A 24,831-nucleotide genomic window follows, 5' to 3' on the forward strand; every position below is an offset into this window, starting at 1 on the left:
TCTGTCGGTGCAGTCTGTCTGTGCTTTCACAGCCGCAGACCCTGGGTAAGAAAATCGCTAGGGAATGGGGTCGGGGAGGGAACCAAGGCCACGCTTGCGGTCATGCTGCACTACAGCTTCCCAGGCACAGTCTTCAGAGCTGGTTTGCAGCAAGGGCAGGTTGTTCTGTGCTTGCTCTGGTTGCACTGTGGCGCTTTAGGGGCCAGCCGCCCGCAGGGTGGCCATGAATACAAGGTGGATTCCCCACCCCAGACACAAAACAAGAGCTGGGTCTGCGTTCCTGCACAAGTGCATCTGCAGCCTTAGCACCACCTCCCTGTCATTCCTCTGCTACAGCCCCGGGGACACAAGACAATGGCTTGGGGCAGCTGCAGGGCAACCTGCACTCGAGTGCTCTGAAGCTGCGGGATGGGGGGGAAACAAGCACGGTCCCACATCTGCTGCCCGTTTACAGCTCTGTTTCTGGAAAAACTACCAGCTTCTCACTGCATTGCTTCAGTGCTTGTCTGTGCAAGGGAAGAAGTACAGTCGCAATCTTTCAGCCCTTATCTCTGGCCTTTCTTCTTATTCCTCCCATCCCTCCTACAACCCTCTCATTTCCATTAGGGTGCTGCAACATGTAGCTGGCTTCAAAAGGCAGCTGACGTGTGAGCCACCGCATCACACCCTGCTTCATGCCATCGGGACGCGCTATTCCTGCATGGGCAGCACGTGCTGCCCAGAGGCAGCAAGTCTGCAAGCCCACCAGCTGGGAAGTGCCTCAAGGAAAGAGGTCGCTCCCCAGGCTTCTACACTGCTGACACGAGGGAAAAGCAGTAGGCGGCAGAGGCGAGCAGTGGGGGGAAAGGGGAATGGTTTATTGTCCCAAGAAGGTGTCCGCAGCGAGCGCAGCCTGCAGCACGATGTCCTGAGCGCAGCTCTGTCGGGGCTGGCGCCGGCAGTGGGGCACTACTCCTGCTCTTGTGTGTCCATGGAGGAGAAGCTGGAAGTCTTGCCTGGAGAATTCATTGCTCTCCTGAAGCGGGATGGTTGTCGCTTCATGAATGAGACCTGCAGAGCTCTGTCTGCAAGTATGCACTGCCTTGGGGCACGTGCCTGTGATGCTGCCTCCTCAGCGTCGTAGGGTTCAGAGCCAGGGGAAGCTGGTACCAGCTCCTCCTCTTGTGTCAGGGCATCGAGAGGTGTGCGGTGCTGCTCTTGCTCAGCAGCTGCAGGCAGAGTGGGAGCTGCTGGCTCAGTGTCAGTGGGTCCAGTCAGGGCAGGAGACAGGCTCTGTAGCTCCTCAGCAGCCTCTCGTGCTGTGTCTCGTGCTGCCTCTCCTGCTGCAGCTGTGCCCACACTGCTGGGGCTGCTGGATCCCTCCTGGGGACCCGCGTGGCGGGCCTGGGAGAGCTCTGGTGCAGAGGTGTCGCCATAGGTGTCCCGTACGCTGATGGCTTCCTCCTGGGACAGCTCTTTGTCCCTGTCATTTTGTGACTCGGTTTTCACCTCCTCTGTCTGTTCCTTGGCCGAGTTTGCTGGCAGTAGCAGGCAGAGGCGAGCAGTGGGGGAAAAGGGGTATGGTTTATTGTCCCGAGAAGGTGTCTGCAGCGAGCGCAGGCTGCAGCACGGTGTCCTGAGCGCAGCTCTGTCAGGCCTGGCGCCGGCAGTGGGGCACTACTCCTCTACCCGTGGGTTCATGCAGGAGAAGCTGAAAGTCTTGCGCAGAGACTTCATTGCTCTCCTGAAGCGGGACTATCGTCGCTTTTGGAGCGCTCCTGCATCCGGCTGGGTGGCAGTGCCTGCGGGGATAGGAGAGCTGTAGGCACGGGGCTGGGTGGGCGCTGGGCAAGCTCCTGCTGCCACCCAGCACCGCGGGCTTTCCCCGGGGGCTTTCCAGTGAAGGCTTTTTGGCCCTCGCCCACGGAGTGGAGGCCGGGGCACAGGTGAAGTCATGTTCACGCTGCTGCCAGCCTGGCCTGGCTGCCACTCGACGCAGGGACGTACCTGACTCGTCCTCAGTGTCCTGAACTGCTGCAGGTGACACTGGTGGTTCCTCCTCTTGTGCTGCCCGTGAGGCAGGGGCACTGCTGGCCTCACCTTGATGGTTTTCAGATGCTCTCCTGAGTACTTTGCGCACGAATGAGAGCTGCAGAGCTCTCTCTCTAAGTGTGCGCCGCCTTGGGGCAGGTGCCTGAGATGCTGCCTGCTCTGCGACACAGGATGCAGAGCCAGGGGAAGCTGGTGCTGGTGCCTCCTCGTCCTCTTGTGCCAGGGCAGCGAGAGGTGTGCGGTGCTGCTCTTGCTCAGCAGCTGCGGGCAGGGTGGGAGCTGCTGGCTCGGTGTCTGTGGGTCTGGCCAAGGCAGGAGACAGGCTCTGCAGGTCTCCAGCTGTCTCTTCCGCTGCCTCTTCTGCTGCCTCTCCTGCTGCGGCTGTGCCCACGCTGCTGGGGATGCTGGATCCCTCCTGGGGTCCCACGCGGGGTGCCTGGAAGAGCTCAGGCACCAAGGGGTTGACATAGATGTCCCGTATGGTGATGGCTTCCCCTTGGGACAGCTCTTTGTCCCAGTCACGTTCTGAGGACTCCTTCACCTCCTTGACCAGGGCTCTGGTCCGTATGTTGCCCTTGATGACGTCCAGCAAATGGGACAGCAGTTGGTCTCTGTCCTCTTCCCTTTTGTGGTCGTTCTCCTCTTCCTGCTCCTTCTCAGTGGGCAGTTCCTCCTGTAATCACACAACCGGGATGCAGGGGATGAGTGTGCTGCAGCTGGGCAGCGTAGTGCCTGGTCCCAGGCAGGAGCAGGCTCATCCCCCTGTGTTGTCCCATCCATCATTGGCGCTCACCTGTAGGTACTGGAACAACGCTCTGTGTCTCGGGCAGCAATATTGCCTCTGGCTGTCTTGCAGCTGGAGCTCCCTCTCCTCAGGGCCTCCCAGCAGCCCAAGCAGGCTGGCTGTCCTCTGCCTGTCCAGACTGTGCCTGCTGCTGGCAGTGCTGCTCCTCTTCTGCCCCTCCAGGACCTCTGTCCAGGCGATCACCAGGAATGTCTCTGCCACACGCAGCCTGGGGGAGGCACCTGCCTCCTGCACCTCGAGACCTGTGGTGCTGGGCACATGCGCCTCAGTCACTGGGGGCTGAGATTCCTGATCTGAGGGAGAAGCAGCTGCATGTCCTTCTATGCCTGCTCCTGGGGCAAGGTGGGGTGTCGCAGCCTCTGCCCCTGGGAGCTCTGTCGATGAAAATGTCGTTTCACCCTTTTCTGCTGCTGGGGAGACAACAGCACTGGTGGCCTCTTCTTGCTGTTCTCCCAACACGGGTGACACCATGTCTTGTACACCTCCTGCTGCTGCAGTAGCGGGAGGGGCTGTGGCCACATGAGACCCAGAGTCCTCAAGTGCTGCAGGACTGCTTGTGGGCACCGCCACATACAAACACTGTGTAGTGTCCCGGTGTTCCAGAGGCTGCTGTTCGGTTCCCCTGACCACAGCCACAGAGTGGACCATAGGCTCCCACTCTGTGGGTGTGGATATCACCTGCAGAGCTGTGTCACGTACTGCGAGGCTCTGCGGGACACGTGCCTGTCTCGGTGCCTGTGCTGCTGCCTGCGGCTCGTCAAAGCCAGGGGAAGCTGGTGCCGGTGCCTCCTCGTCCTCTTGTGCCAGGGCAGCGAGAGGTGTGCGGTGCTGCTCTTGCTCAGCAGCTGCAGGCAGGGTGGGAGCTGCTGGCTCGGTGTCTGTGGGTCTGGCCAGGGCAGGAGACAGGCTCTGCAGGTCTCCAGCTGTCTCTTCCGCTGCCTCTTCTGCTGCCTCTCCTGCTGCGGCTGTGCCCACGCTGCTGGGGATGCTGGATCCCTCCTGGGGTCCCGCGCGGGGTGCCTGGGAGAGCTCAGGCACCAAGGGGTTGACATAGATGTCCCCTATGGTGATGGCTTCCCCTTGGGACAGCTCTTTGTCCCAGTCGCATTCTGAGGACTCCTTCACCTCCTCCGTCTGTTCCTTGGCCAGGTTTGCTGGCGCCTCCTGTAAACACAGCGCAGAACATCAGAGCTAACAGCTCTCTCCCCAGCCACATCTCTCTCAGGGCTGCAGGTGCTTGTGTGGGTGCTGTGCTGTGGGCTGCCTTCTCCCTGTGGCCCCGTGACCTGCGCCAGGGCTGCTGGTGCATCAGCCCGCCCCTTGGGTTCCAAGGCTGCTGCTGGTGGCTGCTCACTGGGAGGGAGGTCCCTCACAGGCTGCTCTCCTTCACAGCCTTTGCTCGAGAGGAGTTTGAGGGGCGGGGAAGCAAGAGCACAGGCAGGGGAAGGAGGGAATGTCAGCGGGATGGCACAGGGGGCACCAGCAATGTCCCTGCCAAACATCCTGGGGATCTGAGTCTGCCTCCAGCACCTCAGGATCTCCGATGCCAGCCTCATGCGTGCGGCTTACCTGGCAATCAGAGTCATGAGCTGAGGGAGAAGCTGCTGCTTCTCCTTCATCGTCGTTCCCCTTCAGGGGATCCACATCGGGGGGCTGGAAGATCTCCAGGATCGAGGCTTTGATCCAAATGTTGCAGTTGGTGGCATCCTGCAGCTGGGACAGTTCTCTGTCCTCTTCCCTTCCTTGGTCCTCCTCTTCCTGCTCCTTCCCAGCCCTCGGTTCCTCCTGAGATCGCACAACGGGGATGAGGGGATGAGTGAGCTGCAGCTCAGCAGCGGAAGAGCTGGCCCCAGGCAGGGGGAGGCTCATCCCACTGTGCTGTCCCATCTTCTTCTCAGCACTCACGTGTCTGTGTTGGAGGTCCCGCTCCTCAGGGCCATCCAGCTGCCCATGCAGGCCGGCTCTCCTCTCCTCTGTCTTGGGGAGCACCAGGAATCTCCCTCCCACACGCAGCCCCGGGGAGGCAGCTCCTTCCTGCACCTCGGTATCTGTGGTGCCGCCCGCACGTGCCTCAGTCACTGGGTGCTGAGCATCCTGAGGCAAAGGAGAAGCGGCGGCGTCTCCTTCTTTATGTGCTGCGGGGGCAAGGTGGGGTGTGACAGCCTCTGCCCCAGGGATCTCTGCCAGGGCAGCTGCAGCTTTCCCCTCGTCCGCTGCCAGGCAGGCAAGGGTTCTGCTGTGCTCCCCCTGAGGCTTTGCTGCCCCAGGCGACTTGAGTGTTGCAGGTGGCATTGCCACCTTGGCCCCGGGCAGGCTTTTGGTCATGTCCTTCTGTTCCACCTGCCTCTTCTTGGTTTTCTGGGGCACGGCCACAGGTGGGAGCAGAGGCTTCCTCTCTTTGCCTGTGCCTGTGACCTGCAGAGCTGCCTTGAATCCTCTGCCGCTCTGCGGGGCAGGTGCCTGTCTCTGTCTCTGCGCTGTGGCCTCCTGCTTGCCAAAGCCATGGGAAGCTCGTGCTGGTGCCGCTGGAGGGAGAGGTGCCAGTTTCTCCTTAGTAGCTCTGGGCAGGCAGCTCCCCTTTGGCTGCTCCCTAGGGTTGATCTTGCTGGGCAGCGGGGGCAGACGCTGTGGAAGCACCTTGTGGTGTAGCCCCAGCGACCTGGTCTTGAGGCTGTCCTTGCTGCCCGTCGTCAGCATGGCTGGCAGGTGCTCGGCCACTCTCCCAGCGTTTCTCAGTGTGGGCTGAGTGGCAGGGGCCTTGCTGCTCTTGGCTGCCTGGACAGTGGCTGTTCTTGTGCTTGTCCCGGCAGCCCTGCTGCGTGGTGGCTCCTGCTGTGCCGCTGGCTGCTGGCGGGGTTCCTGCCTCCTTGCCACAGTTGGCAGCCTGCGGGAGCTGCTCATGGGTGTCTGTGAGCGAGGCGGTGGCAGGGGTGTCATTGCCACCACTGGTGGCAGACGAAGCGTCTGCTGCTGCGTTGCGCCGCTGCTGCGGGGCAGCACCACTCGGTGCCCCAGGCTGCCCGTCTGCAAGAGAAGCCGAGGAGAGGCTGTGTGATGGTGTCCCTTGTGTCTGTGTCACAGCTTATGCAGTTGTGCTCCCCTGCCAGCCCCAGGGCAGGGCTCAGCCCCGCAGGGGGCTGCCGCCTGCCCCCCAGTCCGGCAGGGGAGAGGGCTGGCCACCCGCAGCCCACGGCCACTGCCCAGAGCACCCCCGGCGTGCCCGGGCAGCCTGACGGGCACGGCACGGGGGGCTCAGCTTGCTCCCTCCTGCTCCTCCCGCTCCTCCCATGGTCGGGAGGACATTCAGCCCCGTCTCCCTCGCTCTCCCAACTAGTACCTGCTGGTTGATAACAGGGCGAAACCTCTGCTGGTAGGGCACCCGTGGCACGGTGATTCTTTGGCGGGACGAGGCCTGGCTCGGGCTGCCCTGCGGCTCTTCCTCGGGCTGCCTGCGGGCCACCTGCGGGCAGAAGGAGGAGGAAGAGGTGTGTGATGAATGCGGCTGCATTTGCACAGCTGCCCCCGCGGTGCCCGCAGGCCCGGCCCTGCACCCAGGCGGCTCCGTACGGCCCTGTCCCACCACCGTCCTCTCCCTCCTGCCCCGGCCCTCACCTGGCGCATCCTCTGTGCGCTCGTCCTGCCCTCAGCGGGCCGGGAACGGGCGTTCGCCTCTTTACCGACGGGCATCTCCCACGTCCTGGGACGCTGAAGTGCCGTAGGCTTCCAGGGAAACTGCTGCCTCCTGAGGGAGGCTGCTCCTCTGGCCTGGGGTGCTCCAGGGCTCTCGCTCCTTATATACCCCACGGTCAGCACGGGGGTACCTCCGTCACAATGGCCTCCGGGCACAAGGACTCCCCCTTCATCACAAAGCCTCTGAGGTCACGATGGCGATGCCTGCACCCATGACTGATGCCAGGCAGTCCCACAGCGTCTCCACAGCGACCACCGAGGCTTTGTGATGGCGGCGGCCCCAGGGCTTCTGCGGGCACTCAGAGAGTCAACCAGGTTGGAAAAGACCTTTAAGGTGATCAAGTCCAAGCATTCCCCAGCATAGCCAAGGCCGCCACTAACCCATGGCACTGAGGGCCTCGTCTACACACTGTCTACACTGTCTATGCCATTTCATAGGTGGAGATGGGCCAAGGGAAGTACCTACTGCAGACTTGTTTGCAAGGAGCCACGATTACTCCTTGTGCACGCTGCAGTGATGAAATTTTGAAGCAGCCAGTGCAAGACAGTGATGATTAGTGCAATTGTTGGCCATTCCCAGGACTGATGCACTACAAATAGTTTACACTGTCAGCCTGTGTTGAGATGAGAGTGAGGTTCGGTGCTTGAAGAAATGGAGAAATTGATTTGACAGAGATGCTCCGAGGTGTTCTTTTTTGCTCTTCCCTTCCGCTGATCTTGTATTTCTGATATAAAAATCAAAGGGAACAGCTGAGCATGAGAGTGTCTGATACCATTCTTTTGCACAACATGCCCCAACTTTCCTGTCACTCCACATTCCAGTTATTTTTACTGTGTCAGTGGCAAGCCATGAGCAGCCCACAGGGACAGGACACAGCATTACTTCACTGTGGGCCTCATAGAGGGGGAGGCTTGCCAATCCTTAATAGTGTAATAATAAAGTAGTTTATTAAATTAATATTCACTTTCAAGTCCTGAATGATTATTTTCTGAGGTTTTCACCTCTTCTCTGGTTTGTATCACTGACTGTGTTTTCCCTGGCTCACATCCTAGTGCTTCTTCTCCTTAATTGGGTGACTGAAATATTTCTAGCCAGAGAACAATGTGTGTGTCTATTTGTAGCATGCATTTTTAGGCAGTTAATCAATTCTGTCTGAAATTCTTTGGGGATCTGCAGACATTTTCACAAATTCCTGGCAGATGTTGCCATCAGAAGAGATGATGGGTAATGCAACCCCAGGTCTCTTTACCAACTGGTGTCAGTTTTTGTATGCTGGAATCCATGTCTCCTGTTTATTCTTAATCTGCCTGACTTCGGGATCAAACCCTGTTGCTTTTCATTAAATGTCAGTTTTCAAGCATGTGGGATGCTGTATAAATACATACCAAGAGGCAGTCCCTAACTCAAGGCAGCAGAGCGAATGTTGAAGACAGGTCTGGAGCAGGATATGACTTGCTCCAGGTGAAGGTATGGGCAAAAGCAGAGGCTTGGGGCATTGCCACACCCATGGGACATCTCCTGAGCAGGGTTGGTGGCACATGGTCAGAAAGGCAGTGTTGTCAACCAAGAGGACAAAGGTGGAGCCCAGAACCAGCTGGGTCACTAGAGGAAAGGGTGCTGCAGAGGGCAAGGGGTTGGATGCATCCCTTTTCCCTGGCTGAAATTTGGACCACATCCTGATATCAAATGTGGTGTGAAGGCCAAGGTGCCCAGGGTCATGTTCCCATTTGACTCTGATGCAGCAGAGCAGCTCCCCTATGCATGGCCTCACATGCAGGCTGGCAGCCTTGCCTGCCTGCCTGCTTTCCTGTCTGCTTGCTTTCCTGCTTGCCTGCCTTCCTGCCTGCCACAACGGGCATGAGATGCCTGGGTGGGGCTCAGATGCAGACTGTGGGGCACTGCCACCAGCTCATCCATCCTGTCCCAGGGAAAAGTGGATTGAAGTGCTTTAACCAGAGTCTCCAGGTCCTGCAGAGCCAGAATTAAAAACTGTCATTAGAAGCCATTGTATTTAAATTAAAGATAATCTTGGGTATAATGTGGGGAGAGGACACTGGGTGGAACTGGGGAGAAAGCTGCAATTTCCCTGCCATTGTCACTCAGCTCTCCCTGATTGCCAGGAACTGCTGCAAATCCCAGTGATTTCCTGAGCTAGGCTGTAATTTGCACCACGTGCAAGGAGCAGAGTGTCACCAGGCTCCCTGTCACCAGCCCCATCAGGGCTCTGATGGGCTGTCAGCTGGGCAAGCTGCTGTCAGCTTAGTGTGTTGAGTGGGGACAGCTCTTGCCACATCCTGCCCTGGTCCAGAGCATCACAGGAGCGGTGCCAGGGTGTAGCCAGGGAGATCTGGGGCCTCTGATGCATGGGTTGGTTTAGTATGTAATGTGTGTGTCCTCCTGGCTTCCCTAGGACTGAGTCGGTGGCTGAGAAGATGCTGACTAACTGGTTTGCCTTCCTCCTCCACAAGTTTCTCAAGGTAAGGAGGGATGGAGCTGAGACGCTGCTGCTGCTGCTTTGCTGTCTGCCCCAGGGTGAATCTGGACTTGAAACTCTTCAGTCAGGCTCCAAGTCAAATGAGGGGAGGCGGGAGATGGAAATTTGCTCCGGGGACACCTACACCCAGGGATGCTGTTACATGGGCTGAGTCAAGCTGCCACAGCCTCTGTGCTCAGCATTCTTCAATGTGGTGTCATTCCCATGTAGTGGAGTTTCTGTTGCGCCTCTTTAGTACTTGGGAGAAATTCTCACTCCCACCTCCATGCCTGGGCTTTCATATTTCTTAACTTTATTTATGGTTTTGAAGCCCCAAAGAATGTGCTTCATAGGAGTGAATGAGGAGATCAAGATCTCAAATTGCTGTTTTTTTACAGCCATATAGATTCTATAGAGATTTGCCAAGCCAAAGACAACATACCCATCGAGCAATGGAGCTTGTGGTTTTGGCTGTCTTCCCCAAAAGCTGCTGGAGGCTGAGCCTAGATTGCACATGTGCTAAAGGTTGAGTCAATGAGACTATGAATCATGTGCAAAACCTGCTGTGCTGTCCAGGAGCCCTGAAGGAGATTCACCTTCACCTCTGTGTTAGTTTTGCTGTCTGTCTCATTGTGTAGGAGTGTGCTGGGGAACCGCTCTTCATGCTCTACTGTGCCATCAAGCAGCAGATGGAGAAAGGCCCAATTGATGCCATCACAGGAGAAGCTCGTTACTCACTTAGTGAGGACAAGCTGATCCGGCAGCAAATTGAGTACAAGACTCTGGTGAGTGATCACTGTAAGAGCTGCTATTGAATTACTTCTCTCTGCTTGCACTTGAGCTGTTGTGACCTTTAGGTCTGTAATTAAGTGTCGTGGTTTAAACCCAGTCAGGTAACTCGTTCACTCACTTCCCCCCCCCCCCTTCTTGCCCTCCCCCTACTCCCAGAGGGACGGAGAGGAGAGTCAAAAAGAATGCAACTCCCACGGATTGAGATAAGAACAGTTTAGTAACTAAGGTATAACACAGATCACTACTGCTACCACCAATAATAATAATGATAAAGGAAATAACAAGGGAAGAGAATACAACACCTCAGCACCAGCCGACCGATAACTCGCCCCCCAAGCCCGACCAAGCTCTGACCCATACCTCCCCCAACCCTGCAGTCCCCCAGCCCTTCCGGGTAACTCCCAGTTACATCCTGGGCATGACGTGCTGTGGTATGGAATAGCTCTTTGGTCAGTTTGGGTCAGGTGTCCTGTCTCTGCTTCCTCCCGGCTTCCCCTCCTCCCTGACAGAGCATGAGGCTCACAAAGTCCTTGGTCAAACCAAAACACCCTTGTTATCAGCTCTGTTCCCAAGCCGAAAGTCAAAACACTGCACTGCACCAGCTACCAAGAAGGAGAAAAATGACTGCTACTGCTGAACCCAGGGCATTAAGACACCACCATGAAGCTTAAATGTTATCAGTGCTATTAAGTCTCACTCAACTGAGGTGCATGCCTAATTTGCAGGTAGAAATAGCCTGAGATAAGGTTTTGGAAGGTAGGGTCTGAGTGGAGCATTTTATCTTCCTGTACACTGACCTCCCTCTAGCAGGTAAAAATGGACATAGAATCATAAAATCATAGAATAGTTTGGGTTGGAAAGGACCTTAAGATCATCTAGTTCCAACCCCCCTGCCATGGGCAGGGACACCTCACACTAAACCATCTCACCCAAGGCCTCGTCCAGCCTGGTCTTGAACACTGCCAGGGATGGAGCATTCACAACCTCCCTGGGCAACCCATTCCAGTGCCTCACCACCCTAACAGGAAAGAATTTCCTCCTTATATCCAATCTAAACTTCCCCTGTTTAAGTTTTAACCCATTACCCCTTGTCCTACCACTACAGTCCCTAATGAAGAGTCCCTCCCCAGCATCCCTATAGGCCCCCTGCAGATACTGGACATCCAGGACTCCTATCTCAGTAATCAAAGATATACTAGATACAATTACGGATGCAGTGGATTTTTTATGAGGTCAGGTTGTTTTGACACATGTGGTTACAGTTCTCCTGGATGCTTGTCTGAAGCCCATGGTGCGGTTCTCCTTCCCTTCCAGATCCTAAACTGTGTGAACCCAGATAATGAGAACAGTCCAGAGATCCCTGTGAAGGTGCTAAACTGTGATACCATCACTCAAGTCAAAGAGAAGATCCTTGATGCAGTATACAAAAATGTCCCATACTCTCAGAGGCCAAGAGCTGTTGATATGGACTTGGGTAAGCTTCCTTGCCTCATAGATGGGGAAGATTAGAGAGGTTGATCAGTGATTCTGGGTGGATTTTGCAGGGCTTGAAGACCAGAGATCAGACTGCACAACACCATATATGTTTCAGCCCAATGAAAGCATGGGCTGTGCTCCTGACAGATAGGTTTTGAGCTCTGAGGGAGCTCCATTGACCACAGAGCAAATGATTCCTGAAGCTTCCTTCACTCTGCTGAGAATTTAGCTTTATCTTGGTGTCTCTTCCTGGGAAGTGGGCTTTTCTAAAGGCTTATCTGTCTAGTAGTTACTATTCAAAAGTAGATAGAGCCTTTTAGTATCTTTTCTGTCTCTGACCATATGTCTGTCTGGTTTCTTGCCTCTCCTGCAGAGTGGCGGCAGGGCCGGATAGCTCGTGTGGTCCTGCAAGATGAAGACATCACCACCAAGATCGAAGGAGATTGGAAACGCTTGAACACCTTGATGCATTATCAGGTAAGAAAGCAGCCCCAGCAGACAGCTCCCAGAACACTGTTAAGAGAAAAGAAAAGGAAAGATTTAATTCCCAAGTATCTTGTCTACCAAGACAGATGGGGAAGTCCCATTTGTATGATAAACCAGAAGGGTTCAATGTGCTCACGCATTAGATGGGAAAACAACCTTGACATGGATCTTAGAGAAACTAGCAGGGTTGAAAATTGGCTAAATTAAACCCATCAGCTGTGCTAGTGAGACACAGAGAGCAGTGGTGATGGCTGAGCTGCTGCTGCTGGAGATGCAGGGCCAGAGGAAGGGTGGTCTGCGTGGCTCAGGTCTTCACATGGGGTTCTGAGGCAGGGAAGGAAGAGGAGTCTCTGCCTTCCTCCAGAGCTTTGCGGACACAACACGACCTGATGCAAAGCACAGGCTGCAGCAGCAGCTCATCTCTCGTACTTGTGAGCTTCCTATGTGCTGGCTCTTGAGCATCATTCAAGGAGTGAAGAAGGAAAGGCTGCATGCCTGAGCCTAGGCTGCTCTGGATAGGCATGCATCTGTCAGAAAGGGCTTCTAATAGGCTGGGAAAGATGGAAAGAGAGGTAATGATGGAGCTGGGGAGGCTTTGGTTAAAGAGAATCAAAGCCTGTCTGCAACAGAGGATAACTGCATTAATTGGCACCTGTAACCTACTACTGTCCATCACTACCTGCACAGAAGTGTTAAGTATTTAATCTGGCATCTTTCCCTGTTTATACACTGTCTCGAGTCCATCAGCATGACTCATGCTGTGTAAGTTGAATGTGAGCCACTATTGACAGGAGCCATATCATCAGGGAGTGAGGCAGAGAAAGTGGCATAAATATGCAAAGTACATCTAAAAAAGCACCAGGAGGGTCGACTTTTCCAAGCTGCCCAAAGGATTTAAACACAGATTACCATAAAATGTCATAGGAGTTGTGCAGGTTAACTCCGTTGTTTCTGAAATCTGTTTTACCTGACAGTTACAAGGGATTAACCAATATGCAGGGAAGCAGCAAGGCTTGATTATGCCTTGATGTTTAAAAGTCATCTTAAGGAAGACACAAGTGAAAGCCGTGTTTGTCTGATGTGTGTTGGATGCTAGGGGAGGGAGTCCTTTTACTTCAGTGCCTGTGGGGAAATCCAAGCCACAAATTTACCCTTAAAATAAACAAAATCCTTCCAGCACTCAAGATGTTGCAGCTATTCCTGCCATTTGAATGTCACTTTTGCTCTGGAACACAGCAAAAGTTTGCTGCCAGGCATCTGAATAGGTACCAACTGCTCATGTCCTCTCCTCACTCTGGCCCCAGCTCTACACAGCCCAGCAGAGCTAGTTCATGCATTAAAAAGAAGCCAAGTTCTCTGTATTGCAACAGAAATCTTGTTGAGGCAGAGCTTTTGCCAAAGCCAAACAGCAATATTTGATTTTTTTCTGGTATTCCTACCAGGGTTTTGTTTGGTTTTTTTTCTGTTTGGGCAATAGATGTTTTTATTAGGTATCAAAATACAGATGCTCCAGGACTATAGACTAAAAGATGTGGGCAAAGGCATAGCTTAGAAAAGGGTTGAAAATCGTTTGAGTATCAAAGGCTACTGTCTCACTGCTTAATAGGTGTGCTACGTATAAAGCAGGTATGGTTCAAGTCATTCCCTAATGCCTAATACCTAAAGGTAAAGCTTTCATCATTTTTTATTCAGAGCTGTATTGTCTGTATTCAGATCTGAAGGCAAAGTGGTTTCTGGATTTGCATGCAGTAGCTGGAGGTGAAAGCAGCCTCCTCCTGCTCACCGTGCTGTGGGCAGGGTGCTGAGGCTCTGCAGAGGGCAGTGATTTAACTACAAGAGGATTTTGACACTGTTACATTGGGTTTCTCTATGTTTAGGATGACAAATCCAATATACGTCTGCATCAACTGATAAAATCTGTTTTTCATGGGAAGCCTTCACATGAAAAACTAGATTGGATTTAGAGAAAAAGATTCATCTTTCTGTAACATTTTTGAACCACCTTATAGAATTATAGAGAGAACTGTATCCCTGCTGCTTACTTGTTCCATTATAAATATAGATGTGTTAAGTTAAATAGGTGTAATTCTTTGTTAAATTCTCCAGAGCTATGTTGTAAGGAATTGTATTCCATTTGTGTAGCATCCTTCTGGTTTCATGCCTATTAAAACTCCATGGGAGAGTCTCACCCCATGTGGCTTTACTCAAGAAAAATGAAACACTGGATTTAATATCAGATGATTTACAGTGGCTCACGCAGGGTTAACTCCTAGGCAGCAGAGCATGAATACCTGTCAGCCACTGTGAGCTGGGAAAGGCTGAGAGACTAGAAAACTGCTTTAAATGAGAAATTAGAAGCAGAGAGGGAAGATATGTGTGGGAAATGAGACCTGGGAGCCGAGGGTGGTGTGAATGTGGAGCTGCCATCCTCACCGCATCCTCACAACCCCACGCAAGCTCAGTGTTCTCATCTGGGCTTCTGCACCACTGCTCTCCCTGCTCTGGGTTTGGGGTTTCTTGTCTTTAAGGTGTTTTGCACAGCATGTTTCCAGCTTGGAGAAGAATTGGAATATTTATAAAGTTGTAAAAGAGCCAGGCAGCTCTTTTTCAACCCAGGCATCCCTGGGGTTTTATGGGAAAGTAGCAACAGCAGAGCAAGATGGGAAGTGAATGTGTGTAACATCTGATGCTCATTTGCACGCTGGTGGGTTTTAGCTGGCAAAAGCCATTCAACCCAAAATTTAGAGAGTGAGAGTGCTCTGTGTGTGTGTGTATGTAATTTGTAATGCTGCTTCTCTCCCAGTTAACCACAGCTCTGGTGGAAACAGATCCCAACACAGTGGCCAGGGAGCTATTGCCTCTGTGGGAACATGCTGGGCTGCCGGCACACTAGGGTTTCTCCCTAGTGAAATGGAACTGAAGTGACAGCTAGTAACAGCCTAAGAAAATAGTATCACCCCTGGTTGTTTCTACTGTTGACTTAATCAGTGGGATGAAGTGAGGCAGGAGCAGAAGAGGAAGTAACAGAGGTGTTTGAAGTGTTTTGCTTAAAAATAACTGACTTTTGTACTGGGAAACACAAGGGACTATTATTTCCACTGTCACTAGCAATAATAATAACTCACATTTACATGGAACCTTTCATCTGAATGGAACCCGGAGCATTGAAGGTGGTGAAATTGTTGTGTGCAGGTCACCTTGCTGCAGCAGATGTACAAACATCCTTGTGCTGAGAGAGCAGGATGATGCCGGGCCAGCAAAATCCAGATGCTGCCATGGAGCTTCCCCATGTGTAGGGACAGGGCTCCTGGCAAATAATGGAGGATTTAGCTCCAGAAGCATTTCTCCAGCACAAAGAGGCATTTCTTTTGTGCAGCTTCTCTAAATGATTTGTTGGCTGGGCCCCAGTGGGTCCATCACCTGTAAGATCATAGAATCACAGAATGGTTTGTGTTGGAAGGGACCTTAAAGCTCCTCCAGTTCCAAGCCCCTGCCACAGGCAGGGACCCCTTCCACTCGAGCAGCTTGCTCCAAGCCCCTGTGTCCAACCTGGCCTTGAGCACTGCCAGGGATGGGGCAGCCACAGCTTCTCTGGGCACCCTGTGCCAGCGCCTCAGCACCCTCACAGGGAAGAGCTTCTGCCTAAGAGCAGACTTGTGGTGCCTCTGCTCTCTGCTCCCTTGTGCTGCACCACAAGCCACAAGTTCAATGTTAAAAGACACTTAGGCCATTCCTTTGAAACCTGCAGATCCTTAATTAAGGGAAATGAGTTAAAAAACTTCCAGTGACTACTAGATTTATAGGGAGGATAAAATTAAGCATGGCTACTAAAATCTGCTATAACAAAATCTTGTTAGCACTAATGTTCATTTATAGTTTGACTTCCCAGCATTTAATTCCTTCTCTGGTGCAGTAGAGGGACTGAATTTAATACCCTGAAAGATGGCTTTATGATTTGCTCAGCTGTAAATCAAACTTTTAAAGTTTGTAAAAATTGCTAAAATAAAAAATGTTTTAATAGGAATGTTTTATGGGCCATAACGTTATTACAGCCCTTTTATTCCCTCTGCATTGTTACTTTAATTGGATCACAACAATTCTTGAGATGCTCATTTTTATGGGATAAAACATAATCTTAAATCAGAACGACCAAAAACATCTTCAGTACATCTTTTGATTTATCACTCCTTTCCTTCAGTCCCTTGCTGCAGAGCTGCTGCTGACCCAGCACAGAGCCCAGGCTGGGTCTTGGAGACTCACCATGACCTGGCCATGTGCGCTGACAGCCCAGCAACCACCTATGTCCTGAGCTGCATCCCCAGCAGCGTGAGCAGCAGCTTCAGCCTGGAGAAGGCTCCAGGAAGACTTAGAGCAGCTCCAGTGCCTAAAGGGGCTACAAGAAACCTGGAGAGGGGCTTTGGACAAGGGCCTGTAGGGACAGGCCAATGGGAATGGCTTTAACCTGCCCGAGGGGAGACTGAGATGAGCTCTTAGGCAGAAGCTCTTCCCTGTGAGGGTGCTGAGGCGCTGGCACAGGGTGCCCAGAGAAGCTGTGGCTGCCCCATCCCTGGCAGTGCTCAAGGCCAGGTTGGACACAGGGGCTTGGAGCAAGCTGCTCGAGTGGAGGGGTCCCTGCCTGTGGCTGGAGCTGGAGGAGCTTTAAGGTCCCTTCCAAGACAAGCCATCAGATGGCTCCATGATGCTATGACTTTCATGCCTGCGTTTGCAGGAGGAGCAGCTGGTGTTCGCGGTGTGAATGGTGGATCTCACTGATCTTTCTTTGCCTCTCCAGGTATCTGACCGCTCAGTTGTGGCTCTCGTTCCCAAGCAGACCTCCTCCTACAATATTCCTGCCTCTGCCAGTATATCCCGGACATCTATTAGCAGATATGGTAAGAAGCAGAGTTCAGGGCTGGGAAACAATGGCTCATGTATAGCGATTGAGCATTGCTCCAGCTGCACTGCACATTTTTGAGCCAGACTGGAGCTTGCAGCTTTACTTGAAAATGTATCTTGATGGTGCTGGTAATGAAGCTGCCTTTAATGCAGGGGGGCAACACTTTAAGGGAATTCGATTGAGAAAGAGCAGCTGCTTCCCTCAACCGCACCACGTCAGCCAGGATGAATGTACATTCTGGTGCCAAACAGCAAAATGTCCTTGGCTGCTGTGTTTTTGGAAAGGCTTTTCCATCTCTGAGCAGAACAGCAAAAAAAAGACCAGAGAACTGAGAGGAGGGAAAAAGAAATGCCAAGCATGTAAGCAGCTGTTGGAAATGTGGGGCTTGGAAAAGCCCAGGGAAAGGCTTTTGGCTCAGATGGGCTGGATGCTGTAGGAAAGCAGCTTTGTGTCCCTTGCATACAAGCAGGGCTACGAGAGAAAAGCCTGATTCCTTCATCTATTGCTCTCTAAGTGGAGGATCCTGAATTCTTAACTAATGGGTCAAAGATGGGAAATGGCAATGTTCAGGGATGTACACACCTGGGAATTCATTATTTGCATAATAGCAAGGCTCAGCTCTTCACAGAGGGTCCCTGAAGACACTGCAGCCTTTGTAAATGAGCCTGTGACGGGCCAGGTGTGCATTTATAGCACTAAACCCACAATAATAGTAATCATAGACTTCCATAAAAGGCAGCAGTGGCAAAATCTCCAGTGTGCTGATCTTTCATTATCTCTCAATTTACAGAGTGTTCCACAAACGAGAGGTCCCCTGACAAACCCCATCTCCTCTTCTTGTTTAGAGCTCCCAAAATAACGTTATTGAAGGGTTCTGAGGAGCCATTCACAGGAGAATCTTAGGGAAAAGCCAGGAGAAAAGGCATTTCTCCCTGAGAGGTATTGTCCACCCATGTGCCCAGCACTCCCCATGCTTCAGGTGATGGAAAAGTCAAGGCTGGGTCACACAACCCGAATCCTCGGTGCTCAGTGGTCTGTGTCAGATGGAAAAGCTTTTGCAAGCAACCAATATGAACTATCATTGCTCATGCGTAAGATTAATGCTTCTAATTGTGCCGACAGAATTTCAATGAGATACTTATTTACTTCCCCCAGTATATATCAGCACAGAGCTATGTTTAAAAATAGAATTCCTAGATGCTTCCTTAGCTGTCCCCCTGTCTGTCTCCTTAATTATATCAGTTGGAGTACTCATTTATCTAAGCCTTAATCAGGGATGAAAATCTAGCTACTTTCATAATGACTTCTGTATTTCCCTCGGCTGATTTATGATTGATCCCCTTACTCTTGATGAGGAGGCTGAGCAAGGAATTGGAGGCTAAACTTGAGCAAATGCACAGGGTTCCCAGGGAACAAAGAAATGTAGGGAGAGAAAAAATCCCAGCAGCACACCTTTGTGCCACTCAGCCCTGGGTCTTGCCTTGAAGACACTGTGGATGGGATCCAGGGAGGCACATTCTTTGGGAAGTTAAATAGATCTCACATCCCTCCATGGTTTTTTAGCAATTAAGGGAAAAATCCTTTGTCTGCTCCCCTTTGAGCTCCCTTTCTCTGCAGGAGGAGGGCAGAGGCAGGGACCACAGGGAGGCTGGATGGGAGGCTGGGATATAGGACTGGCCTCGGGCTCTGGCATTGGTGCTCAGCTGGAGCCCTTGTTGCTCTAATGAAAGCCTCAATACCAGGAACAGAGTTTCCTCTGCTCTTTGTGCTGGTTGTGCTGGGCAGCTTGTTATTACAGATGTCAGGACTCTGGTGCTGCAGGAGCTGGTGCCCAGGATTGATTTGTGAGAGCAAGTTACAACTTGTATGGATCTGGATTACTGAGTTTACATAAGTAAAGGTTGTGCATTAAGCAGGAAAGTCCCATGTCTGAGTATGAAAACAGAAGGGCTGGAATCTGAGGGACTGTATTCAGTGATTCATGTTCTGAGATCTGGAGGAGCTCTGCTGTGGAGCCAGGCTGAGAGAGCTGGGCTTGCTCAGCCTGGAGAAGGCTCCGGGGAGACCTTAGAGCAGCTCCAGTGCCTGAAGGGGCTTCAGGAAACCTGGAGAGGGGCTTGGGACAAGGGATGTAGGGACAAGCCAGGGGGAATGGCTTTAACCTGCCCGAGGGGAGACTGAGATGAGCTCTTAGGCAGAAGCTCTTCCCTGTGAGGGTGCTGAGGCGCTGGCACAGGGTGCCCAGAGAAGCTGTGGCTGCCCCATCCCTGGCAGTGCTCAAGGCCAGGTTGGACACAGGGGCTTGGAGCAAGCTGCTCGAGTGGAAGGGGTCCCTGCCTGTGGCAGGGGGTTGGAGCTGCATGAGCTTCAAGGTCTTTTCCAACCCAAACCATTCTTCGATAGGACCAACATGTATCTTTGGCAGACACCATATTTTCTTGGTGCCTGAGTGGAATTATGCTTCATTACCCCATACAAAAGCCAGTGTGGGTGACTCTGGCATTAGTGAGCATAGTGGCATCACTGAGAAGACACAGGGAAATGAGCAAGGGGTTTGCTATGAGCGTGACTGACTTCTCCTCCCATTGTTCAGACTCCACCTTCCGCTACACCGGCAGCCCCGACAGCCTGCGCTCCCGGGCCCCCATGATCACCCCCGACCTGGAGAGTGGTGTCAAGGTCTGGCACTTGGTCAAAAACCACGACCACGGAGACCAGAAGGAAGGGGACCGGGGCAGTAAGATGGTGTCTGAGATCTACCTGACCAGGCTCTTAGCTACAAAGGTAACTTCATGCACCAGATCCCTTGAGAAGTATACAGGGAGATTCGTCTATACACACTCGCCTTTGCGGCCCCTAATGATGCTTGGGGGTGGCTGTTCGTGTCGGGCTTTCCCGGGACCCTGGGTTGGTTGGCTACAGGTTGGAGCATTCCCCCGGTGTTGGTAAAGACCCTGACCTTACTTATACCTTGAGGTCCATGGTGGCACTTTATGGGGCTGCGCAGAGCTAGTAACACCATCTGGCATCCCCCTTGCTACCACAGCTGCCCATCCCTCCTGTCACCTCTTCCCTTGCTGTTTCCGTTAGGGTACGCTGCAGAAGTTTGTGGATGACTTGTTCGAGACACTGTTCAGCACCGTGCACCGTGGCAGCGCGCTCCCGCTCGCCATCAAGTACATGTTCGATTTCCTGGATGAGCAGGCAGATAAGCACGGCATCCATGACACAGACGTGAGGCACACGTGGAAGAGCAATTGGTAAGGATGGAGGAAGAGGGTGGAAGGAGGCACAGTTATTTGTGTGCTAGAGAAAAACAGATAGGGAAGAGCTTCACGAAGGCTGGGAACAACCAAGTCCCATATCTCCAAAGCATGGAATGTACCGTGAAGTCATGCTGATGCTTTTCAACAAGCACCACTGCTGCCCCAGTGCCCCATGGGTATATGGCCGTGGGGTTTGCTCCTGGATCATGCTGCCCCATGTGTACACATGAGCTGAAATCCTGGTGCAGTGTTGAACCGCAGACTCTGGTGTCTCTGGGTCCTCTACCCAGTTTGGTCCTGAGCACTGTCCTCAGGTTGTAGATCCACACTCATGGACTTTGGATATCACTGGGTTTGCAAAGTCTGCTCCATGCCTGCACCATCCTGCCTACACCACCCTGCCTGCACCACCATGAATACCAACACAGGCTGCTCAGTGCCTGCTACATCTTCCCCATCACTTCAGGCAGCAGCTGGAGGATTTGGGCAGCAGAAGGAGGTGGCAAAGGGGGAAGGAGCCAGCATAGACTGCAGCCAGGTTCAGCCTCCTCCAAACAATAAGAGCTCTCACATTTACACCGCTGCTGTTATTTTAGGATTAAAAGCTCTGTGGGTTAGAAATTTAACATGGGTTAGGAAAAATAAAGGCACCACAAATGGTTGCTCCCTGAAGAATTTGTATTTTCAAACCTAAGTCCCTTGTGGTTTAAAAGGCCTCTAACCATTGTGGCTGCAAGAGCTGGGTTCCCTGCTAAGGTTGCAGGAGGCTAAAAACTGTTTACTGATAGTCTAAAAGAAGGAGTTATTTGGATAAAAACTCTTGAATCATCAAGAAAAGATGAGACTTCTTAAAGCAATAAAAAAGCAAGTGTCAACCAGCAGAGTTTGCTCTGCCAGAGCCATCAGACCACAGAGCCCTGGTCCTTCCCTCTGCACCCAGGGCATGGGAGGCTCAGGAGAAGGGCAGAAATTTGGTCTCTGAACTAACAGCTCTGCTGAGCACTTTGCTTGGCTGCAGCATTCCCAAATGGGAATTTTACTGGGGAAAAGGGGGGGGGGGGGGGGGGGGGAGAGTGTTGTGACACTGGAGCAGGTTGAAGCAAATGGCTTGGAAAAGAGATCTGGGGGTCGGTAGAGCTGTGCTGCTGGGGATGTGGTTGAGCTGCTTGCCTGAAGTGCAGCAAGGGTTAAGTCTTCCGTGCAGCTAGCTGAATAGATGGAGAGAGCCGAGACTTGAAAGGTAATAGAAAGCAGCAGCTGTTTTTTTGATCCTGCTATACAGGCAAAGAAAAAAGGAATAATAATTCCCCTTTGATTACAAAGGCCTCGGGATTTGGGGACAAAGCCTCTGATGCCTGCTGCACCGCTTAGCAGATGATGGACTGTGGAGTAACCAGGCAGCAGCTCAGCCCTGCCATAGGCTCCTGCTCTAATGAACTCAGTTTAATGGGCTCCTGGTGGAACTGCTCAGGCATAGCATGACCCATGACAAGCAGTCTGGGCGGCAGTGGGCTAACTGGTGTTGGATGGGCCTGGCCCAGCTCCTGGCCAGATTACTGTTGCTTCCCACCATTCACATTCTGCTTGGGAACACAAACTGCAGCACGTGTCCTTTCCTAGTCTTTGTTTTAACATCTAATTTGGTTTCTTGACAGCCTGCCTCTGCGATTCTGGGTGAACGTCATCAAAAACCCCCAGTTTGTGTTTGATATCCACAAAGGCAGCATCACAGATGCCTGCCTCTCTGTTGTGGCTCAGACCTTCATGGATTCATGCTCCACCTCAGAGCACCGCCTGGGCAAGGATTCCCCTTCCAACAAGCTGCTGTACGCCAAGGACATCCCCAGCTACAAGAGCTGGGTGGAGAGGTGAGCAGCAGAACATGGGGAGAAGCAGCTTTACCCTTGGTGGGTGATGATGCAAGGGTGGCTCTTGCAGTGAGCTGGAGGCACAGCCCTGCTGAGCATCACTGCTCTTGTTTTCAACTTCATAGAACAGAATCATAGAAAGGTTTGGGTTGGAAGGGACCTCAAAGCTCCTCCAGTTCCAACCACGGCAGGGACCACTTCCACTGGAGCAGCTTGCTCCAAGCCCCTGTGTCCAACCTGGCCTTGAGCACTGCCAGGGATGGGGCAGCCACAGCTCCTTTGGGAACCCTGTGCCAGCGCCTCAGCACCCTCACAGGGAAGAGCTTCTGCCTAAGAGCTCATCTCAGTCTCCCCTCTGGCAGGTTAAAGCCATTCCCCTTGGCCTGTCCCTACCCGCCCTTGTTAAAAGCCCCTCTCCAGCTTTCTTGTCAGCCTCTTCAGACACTGGAGCCTCTTCCAGACCAGGATCATGTTTTGCTAGATGTAAGCATAAAGCAAAACAATGTCCTTCTCCCTGCAGTCTTAGTTTCAATCCCAAGGAGAAGAGGGACAGTTTTAGTTTCCCATGGCCTCCCACAGCCTTTCTTCCCACAGGTATTACGCAGACATCGCCAAGCTCCCTGCCATCAGTGACCAGGACATGAATGCCTACCTCGCCGAGCAGTCGCGCCTGCACTCCGTCGAGTTCAACATGCTGAGTGCGCTCAACGAGATCTACTCCTACGTCAGCAAGTACAGTGAGGAGGTGGGTGTCCCCTGGGGTAGGCACAGAGGTGATGCTGCCCTGTGGTGCACACACAGCATAGGAGAGGAGCCGTGTTTCTGTGCAGTACTGGGATGTGCAACAATCCCCCTTGTGCCTTCCTCCTTGTCCTTGATGCAGCACAGCTGTAGCTTGCACCACTGCTGCCTTGCTCTGTTCATGCACATAGAGATTCTGGTCCTGGCCATGCCTGTAGCATGCTTTCCATAAGATTTGATATCTAAAATACTGTGGGAGCAACTGGATTCCTCAGCCTTGGCATACACCCAGCGCAGCCCCCTCTTAAATGCAGTGGAAAATCGTCATGACCCAGTGAAGCTCCTCAGAAACATCCCCATCTTTTGGGAACAGCATGGTACAAATCCCATGTTGTAGTGACGCAGACTCGTGTTTGCAAAGAATTGCTGGCAGTGTGAGTGCCTTTAATGAATGCATCACTTGAAACCAAGTTCTCACCATCTGTTCCACCCCTTCATTTCAGCATAAGACGAACCGATTTTGCCATTATGCCCATTAAAAGGAAGGGGTTTGTCATTTAATTGCATGGATGCATTTGTAATACAATGCCACTCGATGAGGGTTTAAAAATCTCATTACTTTCCTGCTAAATGAGACAAGAAATGTAGAGTCCAAGGTACAAGAGTGGGAATGATGGTGGTGCATGATAACATGCTTTTCTTGCACCGAGAAGTCCAACAAATGGGTGGCACAGCTGCGGTGAAGCGCTCAGCACATTGCTTTGCTGCTTGTTATTTAAGTTTCACACATCCCCATTTCAAGTTGCTCACATCTTGCTGCCCACCCACCTCCACCTCCCCCTCTCACGCACTGATTCTTTCTCTTGTGTTTTTTCCTCTTCCTTTTTCTGTACCAGCTCATTGGGGCTCTGGAGCAGGATGAACAGGCACGTAGGCAGCGTCTGGCATACAAAGTAGAGCAACTCATAGGTGCCATGTCTATTGAGAGCTGAAGAAGGGTTGCGGTGCTCAGCCGGCAGCAAAGGGCAGAGGATTGCACAGACTCTCGGGAATTCAGAGGGAGAACAAGCAAGGAAGGCACTGGACACGTATAAATATGAGGGCTGTTCTGGAGGGAGCGGAGACAGGCCCAAGGACTGACCGTGTTCCAAATCATACAGGATCCGGCTTGAAAAGGCAGGAAGAGAAAAAATACAAAGCATCTCAATCCAAGTCAAATCAAGATGGATCTTTTTTTCAAGCATACATGGAAAGAAGGAACCTGGAAAGTCTGGATGTCTCCATGACTGCTGCTTTGCATGAAAATTGTTTGATGTATATTAGAAAATAAAACTTTATTTAAAGGTTTTTTTAAAAAAAAAAACGGAAAGAAAAAAAAAAGAGAAATAGAGCAAAAATCACAGAGGCCACAGAGAAAATCCTGGCAAGAAGGAACAAGGTTCAGCTCTGACTCCTGTCCTCGAGAGACTCCTGAGGCCACGGCTCAGGCATCCTGCGAACGGACTCTTATGCCAATTGGGAAGTCTGGAGAACCAAAATGTTCTTCTTTTTTGGGATCTTATCAAGAAATACGAGCACAAGTTTGCACCACACCTTTTTACACAAGTAAAACAGCAGCTGAGCAAGAAAACAGTTCAGTGGCTGAGTAACTTAGAGGCTCTAAGAGGAACTTTACCTGAATTGCGAAACCATCAGATCATCCAATCTGTCTTGAAATCCAGCTTTATGTATTTATATAGTGTCAATATATATATATTTTTTAAATCCCACTTTCTGTTGAATGAGGAAAGACCTGATTTTAAATGCTTTCCCCTTCTCCCCCATCCCATCTTGCTGTCTGCCAGCCTCCATGGTGAGCCAGCAGCACCCTCGGCCATGGCCATACCCAGTTGGCACATTGCTGGTCCAGTTGGAGCAGAAGGGGCTGGCTGCCCTCTCCCTGTTAGGCAGGGCTCCTGGGTTGGGTTTTGGGGGGTTTCTGGCAGCACCTCTGATTTCTTGCAGTAAAAACCAACAACCCCGCCATGTTTACAGTGAGTGATACTTGAAAAGACTCGGTGCAGTGAGATGAGATGTTTCTTGCTTTTCTGTTTGACTTGCCAAATTGATGAGCACAGCTTAGAGGTTCTCAGTCAACATTAGCAGTGTTGCCCAGGGTCAGGCCCAGAATGTGTGTTTCCACTGAGAAAGAGATCTTTGCTCTAGGCAAGGGAAAACCTTAACCAGCACTCCACGGCCAGCTAGCGCTGCTGTCTTGTCTCTGTCTCGGCGTGTCGTTCTATTCAGTTCCTTGCTGGCCCCACTG

The 24,831-nt window shown here is 52.1% G+C and overlaps 2 protein-coding genes across 2 annotated transcripts; one reads left to right on the forward strand and one right to left on the reverse strand.

The window, feature by feature from the left end:
- Nucleotides 1-948: 948 nt before the first annotated feature.
- LOC133270093 (uncharacterized) lies at nt 949-6,523 on the reverse strand. The gene is made up of 7 exons (XM_061454975.1): nt 6,449-6,523; nt 6,174-6,296; nt 4,742-5,860; nt 4,406-4,621; nt 2,825-4,000; nt 1,987-2,704; nt 949-1,517 (listed from the first exon to the last, which is right to left on the reverse strand). Exons 1-7 carry the CDS (start codon nt 6,521-6,523, stop codon nt 949-951), a joined length of 3,996 nt encoding a protein of 1,331 aa, XP_061310959.1.
- A 2,353-nt stretch (nt 6,524-8,876) lies between these two features.
- LOC133270025 (plexin-A2-like) lies at nt 8,877-24,547 on the forward strand. Its single transcript, XM_061454833.1, has 10 exons — nt 8,877-9,004; nt 9,639-9,785; nt 11,107-11,266; nt 11,642-11,745; nt 16,547-16,646; nt 19,245-19,435; nt 19,742-19,911; nt 21,573-21,785; nt 22,380-22,530; nt 23,423-24,547. The coding sequence occupies exons 1-10, from the start codon at nt 8,960-8,962 to the stop codon at nt 23,516-23,518; spliced, it is 1,377 nt and encodes a 458-aa protein (XP_061310817.1). The 5' UTR covers nt 8,877-8,959; the 3' UTR covers nt 23,519-24,547.
- Nucleotides 24,548-24,831: the final 284 nt, after the last annotated feature.

This window comes from Pezoporus flaviventris, unplaced genomic scaffold (assembly GCF_033815535.1).
Source record: "Pezoporus flaviventris isolate CSIRO_AGI_PZ_B2104156 unplaced genomic scaffold, CSIRO_AGI_Pfla_v1 ptg000017l, whole genome shotgun sequence".
In the NCBI taxonomy this organism is placed as follows: domain Eukaryota; kingdom Metazoa; phylum Chordata; class Aves; order Psittaciformes; family Psittacidae; genus Pezoporus; species Pezoporus flaviventris.